Source organism: Nipponia nippon, unplaced genomic scaffold (assembly GCF_047370975.1).
Source record: "Nipponia nippon isolate SJK-2023a ecotype South Korea unplaced genomic scaffold, ASM4737097v1 scaffold_2, whole genome shotgun sequence".
In the NCBI taxonomy this organism is placed as follows: Eukaryota; Metazoa; Chordata; class Aves; order Pelecaniformes; family Threskiornithidae; genus Nipponia; species Nipponia nippon.
This window is the reverse complement of record NW_028262336.1, coordinates 2,071,770-2,090,213: the sequence shown is the minus strand read 5'-3', so window position 1 is coordinate 2,090,213 and position 18,444 is coordinate 2,071,770. Positions and strand designations below refer to the sequence as shown.

Sequence of the window (18,444 nt, the reverse complement as noted above, 5' to 3'; positions counted from 1 at the left end):
ACCATTAGCACAACCAACAAAACCGACAGAAAAGACAGTGGGCATCAGCACAGAATCTTTTGGGACAAGAAACAGAATTTTCCATTACTTCAGCTGTCGTCTGGTCACCAAAGGACTGTGCGATAGAAAGCTTGTTTGGAAATTCAAAGTTTAACAAAAGTCTTCTCTCTCACAACCCAGTGAGTTCAAAACACCAAACCAAAACACAAAAGCTTTAATTAGACCAAGGAATGCCACAGAAGATCACAGTTCTGCTGCAGCATTTTCCCTGAAACTGGCTCATGCAACCAGTAAAGTCCCACGACGTAAGGGACTTCTGAAATGATGGGAGGAGATGCCTGGGTCCTTCCAAGACTTTTGACTACACAGTAAAGTGACATTCTTCTTGTAGCTGTTATTGCCAAGTTTACCCAGAAAGAAGGAACAGATCAAGCCATTTAAAGGAAATTTAAAGGGTTTTTGTTCTCCTGGCAAGAACAGGTAACACCTTTCCTGAACAGAAAACCTGTTTCACTAGACTCCCCCAGCTAGCATGCTAGACTATTTCTCTCTGTGAAGCAACCAGTCATAAACAAACAAGTAGGCAGCATCCAGGAACTCAAACGCAGAGTATCAGTACAGGTGGAAGGTCCATCTGTTGTTCTCAGCATAAATCTAACCAAGCCGGACCACTGAAAGAGCGTGCTCATTAGGTTCAGGACTCAAACCCACCTGGGTCCATGTTGTTGCTATTGCCAGAGCCACACGCAGACCCTCTCTGAGCTCTGTCACGGCCCTTGAGCCGTACGGATAAGCAGAACGTGCATCAGAGCAGTAATGACAAATCCGAACGAATCCTTCAGAACGGACCTCTGGCTCTTACTGATCCCGCAGCGACTACCGACACTGGTACTGTAGCTTATCAAAACCAAGCCGTTTTGGGACATCCCCATTTTGGGAAAACATCCAAAGGCTTTGGGGATCTGCGGATTAGATTTGGCTTTGGCTAATGGTTTCCAAACAGATTTCGGCTGACACAATCACCTAGCAAACTGCAGAGACCAGAAAAGTTCAAGTTTCGTGTTCCAGTACAATCCTCCACAGATCAGATACAGAGCGCCTACATAAGCTGACATAAAGGCTTTCAGCAGCAGCATTTACTGCTGTAGTCTCGTCAGGATCCTGGTGGCCCTAACCAAGGATAAGAAAACGCTTGCTCCGATGGAGTCCCCAACCATTTACCTGCAGGTCAGCCCCCAGGGATCCCTTTTCGCTGTCCTTCCTTAAACTTTCAGCTTGCTCCTATGAACCCCCTAACCTTGAATGGAGGCAACCATAATCCTGCTAAGCAGTTTTGCTTGGATTGTTTGTAGATAAACACACGCTGAATCAGAACCAGGCACAAGGCCTCCTGGAGAATCTGAGAACCCAGATCATGGAGTCTGAAAACTAAGTGTACTTCAACCACATCTTTAAGAGTCACAAACAAATTCCAGTATAATGTACAATATACATACACTGCAGTTATTTGAGGCGGGGATGTATGCAGATGCCGGAGCAGTGCCAGAGGTAATTTATGAGGCCAATCATCATCTGGAGTCTCTGCTGAAGAAAATGTTGTTCCTGAATCTAAAATCCCCAGTAAATTGTGTGCTCCAAAATGGGAGCACAGAACTGAGACTCACTATCAGCGTCTTCTGATAAGTGATAAGACGACTTCCTAGGAACCACTGGCCACAAAGATAAACGTCTCAAGTGTATAAATGTTTTAGTTAGATCTTAGTAAGTTATTCACTGTGGAGTTCATCTCTGAAGGTAAGTGAATCTCTTCAGTTACCTGGAGATGCTAGGCCCGATACTGCAGACCCCAACCACTACATACGTACTTGCCATGCACTAAACATCCAGGAATGGGAAAGGAGGAGACTTCAAGACTAAAACACAAATTACTGCGCATATTCGAGGAAGATGATCGCTGAAGAAAAGGAAGACGAAACAAAGAGCAACACAGCAAGCGGTAAGGATACCTCTCCGCCTTTCAACTCTTCCTTCTTCAACTAGGAGAGATGTGATTTGATCTCCTTCCCACCCGCTCCTGGAAGAACACTTTGCAACGACTCCCACAGCACCACAGGGCACGTCTACACTAGCACTGCGGCTGGGATCAGGAGGGTGCTTCTGCAGAAGCTCCCCTCTGCCCCCACTCACTGCACTTCAGCAGGCGTCACGGAGAAGTCTCGGCGAACACGAACTGGATGAAACCAAAGACGAAGATGCATTTCAGGAGTGCACCTACTGCTCTCCAGATGTAAACAAACAGTAAATCCCCGGCACACCGGACTAGAGTTAGCGTGAAAAAAATCCTTCTGAACCACAGGGCATCAAGCCATCTCTAACTGTTTTCTAAAAAGCTGCTCTACCTTATCTGCACTACTTTGCTAAAGCAAACACGGCCACCGAACGCCATCTAGAACGGGCGCTTACAAAAACGGCCTGAAGAGGAAACAGGAAGGTAGCAGAAGAGCAGAGAGATCCGAGTAGCTTGGTATCAAACAACTTTTACTCATCGCAGCGAGCGCATGTTGCTTCAAGCTCAGCTTCTTCCTGCCAAACTCTTCCCAGATGCCAAGTAAACGGCTCAAGGAATGCAAAGAGGCAGCCAGGCGAGGTCCAACTAGACTCTTAACCCGGATGCCAAGACGGTTAACTTCCCAGAAAAGCCATGCCCTAAGAAAACTGAAATAGGCAGCAGATACCTGCAAACATCCACATTACAGTCGTCTCCTCTCAGGGGACTCTAATGACCGTGGTTGGTAGTGGAATTGGGATTGTTTCGCTGGGCAGACACAGCTTTTATTTTGAGAATTCCTCCACAGGAGCTACTAAAATAAAAAGGCTAAGTCAACAATCAGTAGGTGAACATACCCATTTTACACAAGTTTATCTCTCCTGAAGAAGAAAAAACAGACATATTTCCTTACTTGAAGGAAACGGGTCAGGAAAGTCAGATTTGTTTGACTGACAGGGAAAAGGGAAGGGGAGAACTCCAATCTATTCTTGAATTAAAAAGAGATAAAACAGTAAATTTGATCGAAACACTGCTAAATATGTAACATATTAAACCCCTACCCAAAGAAAGGGCTTTTTCGAAGCTTTTCTTCCTGCTTCACCCATGCGATTTTCTTAACAGTTTTGGAAAGACTGCTCATAACAGCTTGGGTAATGAGCCTGAACTGCCTGTTGATGTCATCTCCTCCCCCCCCTTTTTTTAAAAATAAATTGTATTGAAGACATATGAATACTCCTATTTCTTTTTCACTGCAAAGGAGGCGTGCTGAACGCCAACCCTATATGTTAGGCGATTCGAGTATCGGAAGCGCAAAGACACCTTGAAACTATCATTTGTGTTTTGAATACGTGCTCCTATCTTTACTAGTGAAAAAGAGGAACAGGTAGAAACTAGACACCTTACTGTGAACCATTTTCAGTGGCCCCACGAGCACTGTGCTAGCTTCTCTCAAAGAACCTGTTGCAGGACCTTTGCAGATATCAACCCACGTTAAGAAGCGTCACGGCAAACACTTTATGCCAAGTCAGCAAGCAACGGTAACTGTGTGCCTTAATTTTCCCTCCTAGTTCCCACGCAGACTAATGCAGCTGTTAAACACTGACGAAAGTTTTGTAAAACTACAGTTATAACTGCGCCCTTTCCTAATCTGCTACAGCTAATTTGAAACCAGGGACTATTTTTGAATACACTTCTTTCCAGAGGGCATTACCTTGGACTTGTCTACACCGAGTCTGGTTTCCCATCATTCTGTCTCCATCCACTCTGCTCCTCTAGTCTTGACTAACTTTAGAAACTCTCTCATCATCAAGCTCTTGCATGGCAGTTCTCTTCTTCAGATCCCTAACAAACGAACACAGGTCTCAGTACAGATCTGCAGACGCTCAGTCCACAACTTCTTGTTTTGCAAAATTAAATAATTCCTTCTGAATCACCTCACTATGATAATTAACTATATTTAAAACTAAATAGTTTTTTTAAAAACCAAACAAACAACTGCACTACGTAGACCCCCCCCAGTTTTACTAACTCAGTCATGTAAGACTGCGGTCCCTCATGCCAAATGCCACAGGCACGGTTATGAGCTGCCGGAGTACAGGATGGACTCCGTTTACATTACAGTATAGCAATTTCAAACGCAGCACCAGTAAGTGCAATGATACCCCTAACTATGCTGGCACAGGACCTGTAGGCCTTTCGTTACCTTTTAGCACGTACTTCAGAAGATGGTGTCTCCTTTTGGCAACTCCCCTTTGCCACACATTCCCCGACAAATGCCATGGTCCATGGTCCCAGTCTGTCGGTCTCGTGAGGCCTAAGATCAGCAGAGGCTAACACCATTCTCCCATCACTGAGTTTTCTTGAGGCTCAGTACTGAGATTTCATAAAGATTTATTTAATCCCATTCTGTCTCTGACCTCAGCATAATTTTCTAAACAAGTAATTTTGTAAATTTTACAGAAAGTTTTCTGATTTCTCAACCTAAGATTTCTTTCACACAGGATTTCATCTTCTCCCCTGCACCTTTTCTAAAGGAATCCTAGACCTGATGCTGAACTGAAAATCCTGGAGCTCCCTGCTACACCAAACAGCAGCTGAAGCGCATGTCGTTTCTCATTGAAGCACCTGAGACCCGACCAGCAGGATGGGACAGGTGGCAGAAGTGAAATTCAGGTCCACTCTCTGGATTCTCTGGAGTGACTATCAAAGAGGCACAGTAGTCACAGTGAGTTTTAGAGTATGGCTATCCATATTGAGGCCCCATCCCTGGAGGTATTTAAAAGCCAGGCAGATGCGGTGCTTAGGGACATGGGTTAGTGGTGGGTTTGGCAGTGCTGGGTTAACGGTTGGACTTGATGATCTTAAGGGTCTTTTCCAACCTAAACGATTCTATGATTCTATCCATAAGACGCACTGACTCACTTCACACAAACTAGGTGCAGACACAACATTACACCGAGTTTGAAGACGCGATAGGGGAAGGCAGTAAGTTCTCTCTTCATCACCCTGAGCAGTTTGATTTGTAAGCCTGAGCTTTTATTCTGGTTATCCAAGAACACATTCAACCATCATACTGAAGCTGAACAACCACCAATGGGATGAGCTGTCCATCTGTAACAAGCTCACATGCACAGCTAAGGATGTTCTTGAGAAGATTACAAATTCTCAAATGCTAGATTCCGATCACCTCGCCTATACCTCAGCTTCCTGCAGTGGTCAATGGAAAAAACCCAAACCCCATTTGGGCAACCTTATATTCTGCTTTTGTGGGATTTCTTCGTGAGCTGTGATTGCTTCTGCCCTCCCTCTTTGACTATCCAGACAAGCTCAATGCTGGTCCCACTGGAAATATCTGGCTTCATGCACATTTTTTATTACAAAGACCTTCAATGTCCTACTTGGATTTTCCAGGAAGAAAAGTTTTTGTTTCAAACCAAAATAATTAAGAAGATACAAATAACAAAATGTCTGTCCCAGGAAACAGAAGTCCTTGCAACTCAGCAGTTGCTACTGAAATCCCACCAGTCGTCTTATTTCTTGATAGATGGGGGCAGCCAGTTCTTTGGCTTTCTCTGCTCCATCCTCCAAAACCTTTACCAGATGGGATGTGTCTTCCTGGAGTTTCTTGATTTCATTCCTGATAGGTGCAAATTTTTGAATAACTGACTCCGCTACCACCATTTTGTAGTGAGCAGTGTCGAGACCAGCAGCTTGGTGTAGCACTTCTTTGATGCTAAGCCCCGTCACTGCAGCATGAATGGACACCAGATTGGAGACACCAGGGCGACTGGCCGGGTCGTAGGTCACCTCAGAGGTAAAGTCAGTCACAGCTTTGCGGAATTTCAGCACTATTTCATCAGGGCTGTCCGCTATGTTAACGGTAGCTAACTTCTGCGGGTCTGACTTGGACATCTTCGCTGTTGGATCTCTGAGGGATTTTATTTTCTTTGTTGTACCTTAAAAAAAAAAAGGGGGGGGGGGATAATTATGAACACACACAGACAACAGTTTCTTATGACAGTTTTCTTATGACAATTGCTAAGAACACTTTGTAGCAGCATGACGAAGTTCTCTGTTGATCCTTGCCTAAAAGTGAGTTGTGAGCGCAATTGCGTACGTTCCTATTTCGTCCTTATGGCCTCCCTGTCTTTCTAAGCCACTTTTCTCCTCCCATAACCTAAATGGAAACCTGCTCCGTTTGTCCCCTCCTCACTAAGCACAAACTTCTGCTGGGACACTTTCTAATATTTGCTGTGGCTACACGCTGATCTTCCCTGAAAACTCCCTCCTCCCTTGTATTGCTGGCACTGGGGACAAGTGACCTAGAGAGCATGGACTGCACATTACTGAGAGGTTCTGTAACAGTGGGGAAACAGGTTAAATCCACTGGCAAAAAAGAATCCCAGAACAGTTAATCTCCTTACTTTAGGAAAATCTTCCACCCACAATCTCTTGGTAATTCCCCTAAAGATCAATAAAGACAGCTCTTAGAAGTCCCCTAACTGAATGCTAACCAGCTCCATTAGAGGGAAAGCACTGTTCAGGTAAGAGAGCTGTGGGTATTGTACAAACTACGAAGATATAGGCATGTACACGGAACAGAATAGTAGCATTAGGGGAGTATTGCAAAGTACTTTCTTTAACAGCATAAACCCAACCAATTTCAGTCTTTCACTAAGAAACATGGAGTACACAAAGTACCACTGATCTAGAAAGTACTCACACCAATGGTATTTAGACACCTAATACAGCCAACTAAATTACCCGCCTACTCCTCACAGACGGCCCAGGTACTCAGTGAAAGGATAAGTGTTCTTCCAGGGCACAATTCAGACTGCCCCCGAAAGTGCTCTGTTCTGAACCACCTTTCGGAAGGGTCTCTCTCTTTTCTGTACGTTTGAAGGAGTCCAGGTAATCTAACTGCCTACAGCTCGTGAGCCTGAGTAGGTCCCCAACTCCTCCATTCGTCTAAGATATTTCATTGGTTTGCATATACTTGTGCACTTATGAAGGTATGCTTTTCATGAGGAAAGTTTAAATATTCTTTTTCTTTTTTTTTTTTTTCAAATTGAGCTCTTTATTTGCTGGGAAACAGTCTCGCCTGCATCATAGGCTATGCTCAGCTCCTCATTACAGTGCTTAGTATTTAATTGTTCATTAGAAACTACAGAGCTTGCAATACCTAGTATTCTCTGAGCTCCGCTCTGGGTCTAACACCATTTTTGTCACTGAGGCTTGAAAATTGAGAAAGGTTTATTACTGCCTGTCTTTTCTAAGGTGAGAGCTCCTTGCCCTTTTAGGGGCGAAGGTCTCTGCTGTGCATTCCTCTACATTACTTACAACAAAGATGCAATGCTTCTTCCTTGCCCAATTCTTCACGTTTCTTAACAAACATGCCATTTGCGCCATCTGACTCCTCCTCACCCCCCGGCCTATGACCTTATAGCTCAAAAATGGCTGAGAAGATTTTCCTCATAAGTCTCCCTGAGTCTAAGACCAAAACCAGAACGTCTAAACTCTGTAAGAGACCCTTACTGAAATACACAATTATATATTAAACACACTTAACAGATTTTTGAGCATTGTAGCAATAAACCTATAAGCTGTTTAGCATGCTTCATGTAAACATCTACCAGTCAGACACTGAAGAATTCTGCTTGCTAGAGGTGTCTTGTCTTCTTCCTTACACGTCTCCTGAGCTAGCAGCATGGAGCAGAGACCCTGCTCCTAAAAGCTCCAGACTTGAAGAGCAGGGCTGACTGGCAGCAGCAGAGAGCATCTGGCCCCCTGGACTAGAATACCAGACGTCGCATACATTCCTCTACCGGGGATTTGTAAAGCCCTATGTCTATCTTGGGAGTTCAATTTCACAGCCTCTAGTCTCTTGTTGTCAGTTTTTAATTTTCCACTCCCTTAGCATCAGTTTGCTCCCTTTTCTTGGTCCCCGAAACCATTTCCACAATATTTAAATCCATCTTCAACCTTGAAGTGCAGTTAAGGGGAAGAAAAAAAACCAAACCAAGACCAGCTCACTTAAAATGGCTTTGGGCACAGGAAAGAATTCTCCGTATTTCTTGTTGAACTGTTGTGCTATATCTTGGGCCAGTTCCAGGTGCAGGACTTGATCTTCTCCAACGGGAACATGTGTCGACCTTTTAATAAAAGACAGATACAGGAAACTCAGCAAACCTCTCTGGTTCTGCCGAAATGTTACTCAAGACCGTCACAGCTTCTGCCACGACTGAGGGCCAGACTGAGCCAAACGCTCAGCCCCAGCCAGCCAGAGGTGCTGTGGGAACGAGATCCCAAAGTGACCGCAGCCCGGGAAGAGTCTGCTTTTTGTGCCGAACTGAAGCACATCTCCAAGGGCAAAAACAGCCCTTCACGAAAAACATACACAGTAAGGATACCAATAAGAGCAAATCATTAAACTCAGCTCAAAGAAAGGTTTTTGTAGTATCTCCTGCTGTCTCTTTAGAGATCAAAGAGCACGTGTTGCAGTGTGCGAACAAAGTAAGATCTGCAAGGCATAAAGCGCAAGCACCTTGCCTTGTCAAGTCTCAGGAAAACATAACTGTTGTTGAGAAGTTAGTCCTGTGGATTCATCAAGGGAAGGAAAGAGGAGAGTGGTTCTTCCTCATGGGTCACCATTATATAAATATCACGTGGGCCAGTGCCTCTGCTGCCACAAGTGTTATCATTCATAGATTAGAACTGGTAGGATCAAAGGATCATTTGATCTTCTGTATTGAACTCAATAGCTTGAAGGCAGTTCTGGAGGAAAACACAATCTGCATCAGAGGACATGAGGAGGTGAAGAATCCATTACTTCCCCTGGTGATTCTTTCCCACATTTAATTATACTCACTAAAAATGTATGGTTCTTTTAGATGAGGCAGACTTGAAGCTTTGCCAGCTTCTGGTTACTCTCCCCTCCCCCAGCAGATTTTTTTTTTTCCTAAGGCTTGTGGGGTATTCCGCTCTGAATCCTGGATATGTTCCAGTCTAAGAAAGTTCACTATGCATCTTTTAAGTTCCCAGAAAATTTCAGTTCAACATGGTACTCCTTCCTTCCGATTCTGAATTACTGGGCTGGCATCCAGGAATCAATTTGTCCACCTTTATTCCCCACCTAACAGTCAGTAAGGCAACCTAAAAACAGTTACAGTAGCCAATAGGAAATCACAGTGGCCTACAACTAGCAGAAAGAAAATCAGTTACCATAATCAATATACTTTAAGTAGGTCAAAAGAAATGTTTCCATATGTCAAAATGGTTCCATATTCACAAGGTTTGCCACTAAACAGAAAACATATTGTCTTTATAAATGCCTCTGCATGATTCTTTGCCTTTGTCCTTGCTGCTTTTTTTAATATTTCTGTCCTGGTGCTATTTTTATTCCGTTCTGTCATATATTTACCTTCTATCCATTTTCCTGTCTCTTTGATCCTTGGTTCATCTGAATTAGTACTGTTTCGCCCCCTCCTCCAGCTCTTAATTCTTCTTCACAACTGCTGTTCCCTTTCTGTGCTTCCATTTCTCCCTGATTCTTGTTCCCTATATTATGTTTTACATTAAAACATTTCTTATTAAAGACATTATGTCAAATTTCTTCAAAGAGATATTGTTTCTCCTTCACTTCCTTGTTTTGTGCTCTGTCTGGACGGCCTGCTGTTAATACACATGGTAGCAAACAAACCGCAGGCTTCGCTAAGGAATGATGAATCACGTGATCTTAGTAGAAATGGAAGAGAGACACACGGTTGAGCTCAACCAAAACAAGGCGATTTCTGATAAAGTTGTCTAATTTCACCCTTAAACACTACTTGACAATCAAATGGGACTCACTGCTTACAAGATTATTTTAATGTTCAAATTCATTCTGATTTGTGCTTCCCATTATTTTCAGGTAAAATTCAAGTGAATTAGAAATATCATCTACTGGTCTTCTAACATTACTGTTTTCCCTTACTAATGGTCACTTTAGGATTTAATTTCTCTAGATAGATTCTTCTGGGTTAACAACTTGCTGATCTTGGTTACTCTGTCCTCCTGAAGTCCCTGCCCTCTTAGTTCTGTATTACTTCTCTGTCCCAACAAATATTCACAACTTCAGAACAATTCCACAAAGTACCTATGCTCAGAACAAAAATAAATTAATACACAGTGCATTGTCTCTGGCATTTACTTATTGCGACAGTTTAAAACATATTACGAAATACAACCAGTCACAACAACGCGCTACAAGTTCTATCAGCTAGGCTACAAACGTGGGCATGTGGAGTCACCGGTCCCTCATTAGGGTGTATTTCCATGGCAGCATGTAGTACACCACAGAAAACCAAACTAGCCCCGGTACCACAAGGTGCAGTAAATTACTCACTTCATCAGTATCAACAGTCCTACACAGACCTCACACTACTCTGGGTACGCTACATACAGCCAGCTTAAGTGTCTCTGCAGTACACTGCATAAAATAAAGCATAATTCCTTAAAAAAATATATGTATATGTATGTGTGTGAATATGTAATATGTATAATTAAACATCAAGGTGTTATAATTCCCTAAGAATTGTTCTGAAGTGACCAGCTTTTTCTCTTTCCAGCCCTGTCAGTTGCTTTCAAGCCAGGCTAGATTTCAACCAGCCGCTTGAAAGGTAAAAAAGCTGTCATCCATTTCCAATCTTCTGATCTAATCACACCCAGCTCCCCCACGTAATAAGGTAGCATGTTGACCTGACGAACATTCATTCTAATGCAGCTGAACAGACATTGCCCATGGGCTCACGTTCTGCCTCTTACTTGTACAGCAAAATATCTGCTGCTTGAAGCACAGGGTAAGTCAACAAACCAACGGTTCCTTCATTATTCTGGCTGGTACGCTTCATCTGTTAGCAAAAGAAAAACAGAGAGAAATCACCCTTTTGGCTAATGGTACCAAAGTCCGTGATTTTAATTAATTAGAATTCCGACTAATTCGAGTAACTTACTGTGTAACTCTAGAGAAAAGCGTGCCATGTAAAATCCACTCCTTGTGAATACACACATCCCATTTTATGTCCTATATTTATGAATTTCCCTACACTGTTCTGATATTGTAGTGAGGAGAAGACATAGGCTTGTGTTTTCTTTCTGTTTGTAACCTTACTAATGAAAACGATTATAAAGACAAAACAATCGGGCTGGGTTATTACACTCATTATTGATAACCCCTACGTTTTTAAATAGCATTTTCAGCAGTAAATTTTTGAAACGCTTTACAATAAGATAGAAAAAGGCATTAATACCCGTGTTTCACAGAAAAGAGATCAAGACCTAGTGATCACACACAGTCACCGGGAGAGTCGGTGACAGCCAGGAGGAGAACCCAGAACTACAGAGGCAGAGTCCCCTGCTCTCTCCATTAGTTCACGCTGCTCCCAACAATCCACCCGCTGGCCTGAAATCCTTCACCGCTCTAGGATACGGATCATTTACACCAAGACAGTCAGGCTACAGATACTCATTCTGTTCTAGCAATGGCATATCTACTTTTTGCTTTTAACAATAGTTAAATACACTAAAATCCTTAAAATCTTAATTATTTCATTAAGACTATTCAAGTAGCTTTAGATTTTTCTCACCATCTCACACAGATCTTGTCTTCTGTCTACATCTCTAGGTGCCTGGGGTTCAGGGGACCTAATTTGCAAAGCCTAGCACCTGTAACACCTATCTGTAGATCTGGAAAGTCAATCCAGTCAAGGTTGCATTTAAGAGCTTAACTTTAGAACCTCAGGTTTGAAGAAGTTGGCTTTAATCTATGCCATGCATTAACACTGCTTGCTGTATTTAAGTTTTACTGTTTTTATTTAATTAAGAAGAAAAACAGGAAAAAAGAAAACATCTGGAGGTATTTAAGACTGCTCTGAACTCTGCAAGCCAAACTGCTCTTAAGATTTTTTTTTCCCTTTTCTGATACTTCTCTCTCCTGCCTTTCGTTTTTTCTGCTTATTGAATGCCAAAATACAATACAAGGAAATTAAAGGCAAGAATTCAGCTGATGCAGTACCAAGAATTAAGAAGATGAACACTTGAAACTTGTAAAAGCAAACATTTAAGGTGCACTAACTTTATCACTCAGCACATTTTTAATATTTATAATTTCTATACTCCTCTTTCAACATATGTTTCTTTTGCACCCTCTTCCATAAAATCTACAGAACAGCCACTCTTCAGGGTGGAAAAAGAAAAGCTGTTTATGGAACTCCTTAATCAGCAAGGCTCAAGGTTTCCACTGCAATATCTTATAGTTGTTGCGCATTATTAAATAAGCATTGAAATAACTCCAAGCATTCTAGCAAAATCAGTTTAACAACACTAAACAACCCTCCTACTTAATACAGCTTCTGCAAGTTTCTCCCAAAAATATTATCCTGTAGCTTCCAGCAGAAAAACACTCGCTGAAAGCAACAGACCTGGAAAGACACGTTTTCCTCCTTCCACCAAAGGACTAGGGAATTACTTAAACCTAAAGCAAGAATAACCAAGGTACAGTTGGTACTTCATAGATAACAAGTATTTCAAGGACAGCAGTTCTATTGAATTCCCATACATTTCCTTTCAACTTATGAAACCGTCCATACCTTCCACTGGGGCAAGCGCAGCAGACGTGGCACGTTAGTCAAGCACCCAAGAATCCAAGCAAGTTCTGTGTGCTCAGGAACCTGGAAGTACAAAGTCAGAACCTATTTTAATCTTCGGCATTTATATGCCTATTTTCTCAAATCCATACAGATAAACAGTATCAGAGATCAGAAAACCATTTGTTTTTGTCTATTATTTTTTCAGGAAGGTCAAGCCACAAGCTAATGGAAAGTTTTGGGCACCGCAGGGATTGAATGCACTACACTCAAGCAGCACAGCAAGATTCTTGATCCTATCCACTCATGTTCTAAAAAAAGAGAGAAAACGCTTGAGTGATAGCAGAGTTGAACACACGTGTAAACTAACCAACTGCTGGCCGCTGTGCCACAGCCTCCCCACGCTTTGAGATAACACCCAAATAGTTACGAAACCTCTTTGCCTTTCTCATTTCCAGTGCCACTAAGTTACCCAAGCTTCATTTCTTCTGCATCAGGGCCCTGAATGCACTCATTTCCCTGAACCATCCTCACCAGCCCCACCTGGGCCCTCCACCCATGGCCCCAGGAGCCCCATTTAAGCTCAGGCCAGACTGCCCCTAGTCCTTGCCTGAGCTGCCTTGCGGCACGTCTGGCAGGCCCTTCGCCGGAGCCTGAGCTAACGGCCGGGGAACAAGAAGAGGCGGGCTGCAGGTACGCTGTGAGGAAGCTCCGGTGAAGACTGGGGGCCTGAGCTTCAGGGGAGCTCCTGGGGCACTGGGCAGAAGGGGCACGGGTGGAGGGTCCAGGTGAGGCTCCTCAGGGCTTTGGGGGCACCGACAGGTCTCAATGACCCTGACCTGCCTGCAAAACAGGGATAATAGCTGAAGTCAAACTGCAGTACAGCCTGAATTGTGGCTTAATTTGTCCCTCAGTTCTGCAATCCTATCAAAACTAATACTGATCTGCAGGTGGAAGAGAAGGATCAGGCCTCCACATACCCTTTGCTACAAGGGTGGTTTGAAAAGATGGGAGAGGAAAGAAGATCCCATTTAAGCTCATACAACAAACTCTTCGTTTAACATTCTGGGGAGACTGCGGTGATAGTGGAATTTTAATAGTTTCAGAAGGACATCAGAGTGATTGCCCCCCTCCTGCTAAGAAGATGACTTTGTACAGGCAGAGACAAGAAATGTGCCGTGCAACCACCTCTGCCGGGTGAATCCATGTTTAGCTTCTTTATACACACTCTTCAGCTTTTGCATTTCAAATATTCATTTTAGGATTAGTAAAAGTGGCAAGCATTGCTGATGCATACGCTGTTCTTTAATTTCTCCCCTGTCATTTTGTCTGTTGTTAGTTAGCTATATATACGATAATCATCAAAAGAAAAAGGTGATCTATGTTCTTCTTCTTTGCTTACATGTCTGATTCACTCTTTTCAATCCTGGCAGGTTTGAATGTTTAAGAGCATGCTGACCATCTCAAAGAGGTTCAAAGCTTCATGCTTGCAACATGATATAACCACCCAGATGGAAGGCAGTAAAAAGTGTTTGTTAACAAGTAAGAATTACTAGCATTGTTAATGGCAATTCCTTTGTTGTCACATTTTAAAAGTAGTAATTTCCTAGCTAACAGTCATTAGACTATTTGGTTGCCAACGTTGTATAGAGGTATCCGACCTCAAGACAACAGCTCAGCGGTTAGATATGAAATATCCCAGGTTGAGTCTCTTTCCGCCTTTCCCACAGGATTTTTTTTTTTCTTTTAATTTCCTCATGCTTACTTGACCCGCAATCTTCTGCGCACAAGGCGAAGTGCAGCAAGATGCACCAAACGTACCTTCTGCGAGACACGAAGAGTGAACTGAACTTTATAGAAAATGCTAAGCTCAAGAGCCCCATTTCATTTAGAAGGAATCACCATCTGGTTCAAAGTGGTTTCTCATTCCTTTCTTCTAGTCACGGACAGAGAGGAGATGGTGCTCTGTTGCACTTGTGTTGACAAGGACTCCCTTTAAAAGCTATGCAGTCATTGATCCAGCTCTGTCAGAGACTGCTTCCACAGCCCAGACTGCATCAGTGGCGCTGACATTACATCAGTTACCAAAACACCGAGTGGTCTAAACAGCGTTTGTTGAGTTGAGTCCGCAGTTCTGGGGTCCTAGCAAATTATACTCACTTCTAATCCTCAAACACACACAGTTCTTTCCTAAGTAAGGCTAGAGTGCTGAATTCTGTGAAGAAAAAGCCTGATAAAAGGGGGAGAAAATATAAAAAACTGCACAGAAGGGTAGAGATTTCAGCTGGAAAAAAATTCAGTACTGGAGCCTAATGAGTTAACATTCATCACCCAAATTGCAGTAACTGACTGTATGTTGGTCTGCGAATCAGGAGGTACTAGGCTTAAACCACAAATCATTTGTCAGACTAAATCATGGTTTAAGCTACTGTGTTTTACTTGGCAAGAGGGGCAGGTAATTGCTGCATTTGGTCGGTCACCCTGCATCAGCTCAAATGTGGTTACTCATTAAGCTACAGTACTCCATCACTTTGATTGGATAACTTTGGATACAAAGAAACTGGAAGAAGTAAAGATGTATATGATACCAGTAAAATAAAGGCCCAGTCTACTCCTCCTTTCTGGCACTGAGCAATACCAATGGGTCACAACTAGGAGAAGCCATTCTCTCAGACAAACTCAGCCAGCCTCTTGCCCCGAGTCCATTTAAAATTCTGAGCAAATGCCTTCATTAAACAACCAAACCATAAGAACGCAAGAAGTAATATTGTACTGGATCACAACAGGGGAAGCTGTAGCCTAGCGCTCCATTTCCAGGAGCGGCAACAAGAGACAGCACTTCGGGCGAGCACATGAGCCTATCGCTTCCTACAGTCTCTCCCCCCCATATTTCTCCAGCGTCCATAGTTGTTGTAGCAGGGAATATCGGAAGGTATTATCCCTGGCCCAGTCCTGTGGGTATCCACGTTCCCCACGAATGCCCCATATCCCTTTCTGAACCTGCTGACACCGCCCACTTCACAGCCACACACACCAACAAGCTCCGGAGGTTCAAACCTGATGTGGAAAGAAGTACTTTCATTTATCCACTGAACGTTTTGAATAACACCCATTTCTTGTATTGCACAATTTGGTGAACAATTCCGTTTATCCCGTGCTTTTCTGATTTTGTAAACTTCGATTGCATCTATACCTCAGCCTTCTCCTCTTCGAATTGAAGCATCCCAGACTTCTAAATTTCTCCTTTTAAGGCAGCTACTGGATCCCCTGTAGCATTAATTTCCCTTCTTTGTATCATCTCTAATTCACTGCTTCCTTCTTGAGATGCAAACACTAAAGCTCTACCCAATATTCAAGATATGGGCAGACTAAGGTTTTGTATAGCGACAAAACATCACCTCTCTTGTTCTCGAGACCCTTCCTGGGATGTGGTGATGATGACATATTGTTGGCTTCTTTGAAAATTACTTGTGCTGAGCCAATGATTTCAGAGAACTGTCAACGATGACTCCAAGACTTTTTTCCTGCGTTGTGACTCAGCTCAATACTGCCTAAAGAAGGTTTAGATTACTTTTACTTCGATGCTTTATTTTGCATTTAAAGCTCTTCTACCACTAATTTCCTTACCCACGCTGTTTTACAAGTCCTTTTGGAATTCCTTTCCTTGGCATAGCATTTAACTATCCGGAGGAACTTAGCATTGCCCACAAACTTCTGTTCGCTACCTTCTTCAGGTCATGAACGACGATGTTGACCAGAATTGCTCCCAGCACGAATCCCTGAGGGACATGACTACTGACTGTGCCATTCAAAAAAAAGCGATCCCTATACCCTGTTTGGCTCTCAACAATAGCCAGCTGCAAGACTGGTAATGAACATTTCCTCCCATACTTTTTTTTTTTAAAAAACTAAGAATTGATATAGAACCTTGTCAAAGGCTTTTTAAAAAAATCAAATCCATTATGTTCCTGGGATGCCCTTTATCCACATGCTTACTGACGCCCCCACGGAGTCCCGCAGCTTAGTGAAACAGGATTCCCCTTTCAAGAAACCATAGCGACTCTCCGGCGAGACTGTTTGCTCACGCACTCGCTGCCCTATTCTTTGTTGAAGACTCTGCCATCCCTGGTAAGGTGAAAGTCAAAATCATCAGTTTGTAAATTCCGGGGTCCCCTTTAGAGCTCTGCTTCCGTACTGCCAACATGGCCTCGACCTACTGTTCCTCTGGCAGAGCGACCACTCATGGTGGCAGGCTGTTCACCCTGGCCACCAGCTCTGCCATTTCACAGCTGAGGGTTTTTCAGACTCCCAGCTGAATGCCATCTGGTGCCTAAACTATCTTTACCTAATAGCTTCTGTAAATCTACAATAAACTGACTTAGCTCTTCTGATCTGCTGCTACAAAATGCATCAAGTGGCAACCTTCCCAATGCCTTCGGCACCAGAGTCCAAGAGTGAAAACGGAGCCTTGCTCTTAGGGCCTATCAACCCGGAGCGTCTCCTGTACTTCGTACTCATCGATCTCCTAAATGACCTCCTGGTTTTGATGCAAGACCACTTAGTCAAGAATCCTCTGCAGGGTGCTCCTCAAATTCTTTTTTAGCCCCTTTAATTTTTTGTTTAAAAAAAAGGAACTTGCCAATTTTATATGCTTTCTTGTTTTTCTAATTTGGACAAGTATTCCCTTCTGAAAATCTAATCTTTTCCTATGATTGCATCCTAACTTACGGAACCACGGAAAGGGATTTGCTGGACCAACGTTTCTTCATGAGCAGTGCCACACATTTAACTGTTGGTTTTGTTGTGTTTTGGTTTTGTTTTTTAAATACATTTGGTGTTTTAAAACACAACCTCCAGGATAGTTGTAGCTTTCTTGCTTTTTGTTTATTTATTTCTGACTATTGGACTTTGTTTTCACCTAGCTCCCTTTCTCCAAACAGAACACTCACACACTTTATTTGGTCAGCTCTCTCCAGCCACAACGCTGAACACTGCTATGATGAGGTGGTTACTACTCAGAGCCCTCCCCTAAAACATCCCGACCTAGGTCCTGCGCACCACCCAAAAGCAAATGTAGAATGGCATCATAGCTAACAGATTGTAAAACTAGGAAGGATCATTTATTGCATCCAAAAATTTTACCTGTATGTCTCATCCCGGTAAGGCTGTATGTGGACAGCTGAAGTGCAATACTATTGCTCCCTGTACTAAATTTGCAGCTTCTCTCACCTCAGTTAACATCTCCTGATCACTACCATCATCTCGAGCAGCGGGTCAGTTGTACAACCCCAGTCACGCATCTTCTGTTAGATTCTGGTATCTTCACCCACAAGTATTTTTATTTTCCCATAGTATTATGGAGAGAGGCAATCCCTCCAGGAAATTCAAACAATGGAACGAAACAGAGAAAAGACAGCTCATCTTTGTATCAATCTGTCAAATGATTTTCAGTTGCTTCCTATTCTGTTACGTAGCATGTATGGTGCCGTCGCAAGGAAGGCCTTTGTCAAAGAAGCATCACTATTCACAAAATTATCATTAAAAAGAGTAGGACTGTCAGAGAGGTCTTTTACTTGCCTTTTTTTTAAAAAAAAAAAAAAGAGTTCATACAAAATTTAACTATGACTCTAGGAAATAAAAGAATAAAAGTGTATAGAGTTCCAATCAATTAAGGTTACTCTGCATATACTTGAACGAGTAAAGAACTTAATTTGGTTTGTATTTTAAAATCTGACAACAGAAGTACCCTCTGGAGCTATAACGTAGTTCAGGACC

General features: G+C 42.8%; 1 protein-coding gene across 5 annotated transcripts in view; it reads right to left on the bottom strand.

Moving 5' to 3' along the window:
* Positions 1-5,396: 5,396 nt before the first annotated feature.
* The window catches only part of WARS2 (tryptophanyl tRNA synthetase 2, mitochondrial), a 43,929-nt gene continuing 30,881 nt past the window's right edge, over positions 5,397-18,444 (bottom strand). For all 5 annotated transcript variants that reach the window (XM_087757551.1, XM_087757555.1, XM_087757553.1 and 2 more), the window contains 4 exons: positions 12,673-12,753; positions 10,850-10,935; positions 8,081-8,199; positions 5,397-6,003 (listed from right to left, as the gene is read on the bottom strand). In XM_087757551.1, the coding sequence (XP_087613677.1) occupies positions 5,555-6,003; positions 8,081-8,199; positions 10,850-10,935; positions 12,673-12,753 (735 nt within the window). In that variant the 3' untranslated portion in view covers positions 5,397-5,554. The remainder of the gene's footprint in view (positions 6,004-8,080; positions 8,200-10,849; positions 10,936-12,672; positions 12,754-18,444) is intronic.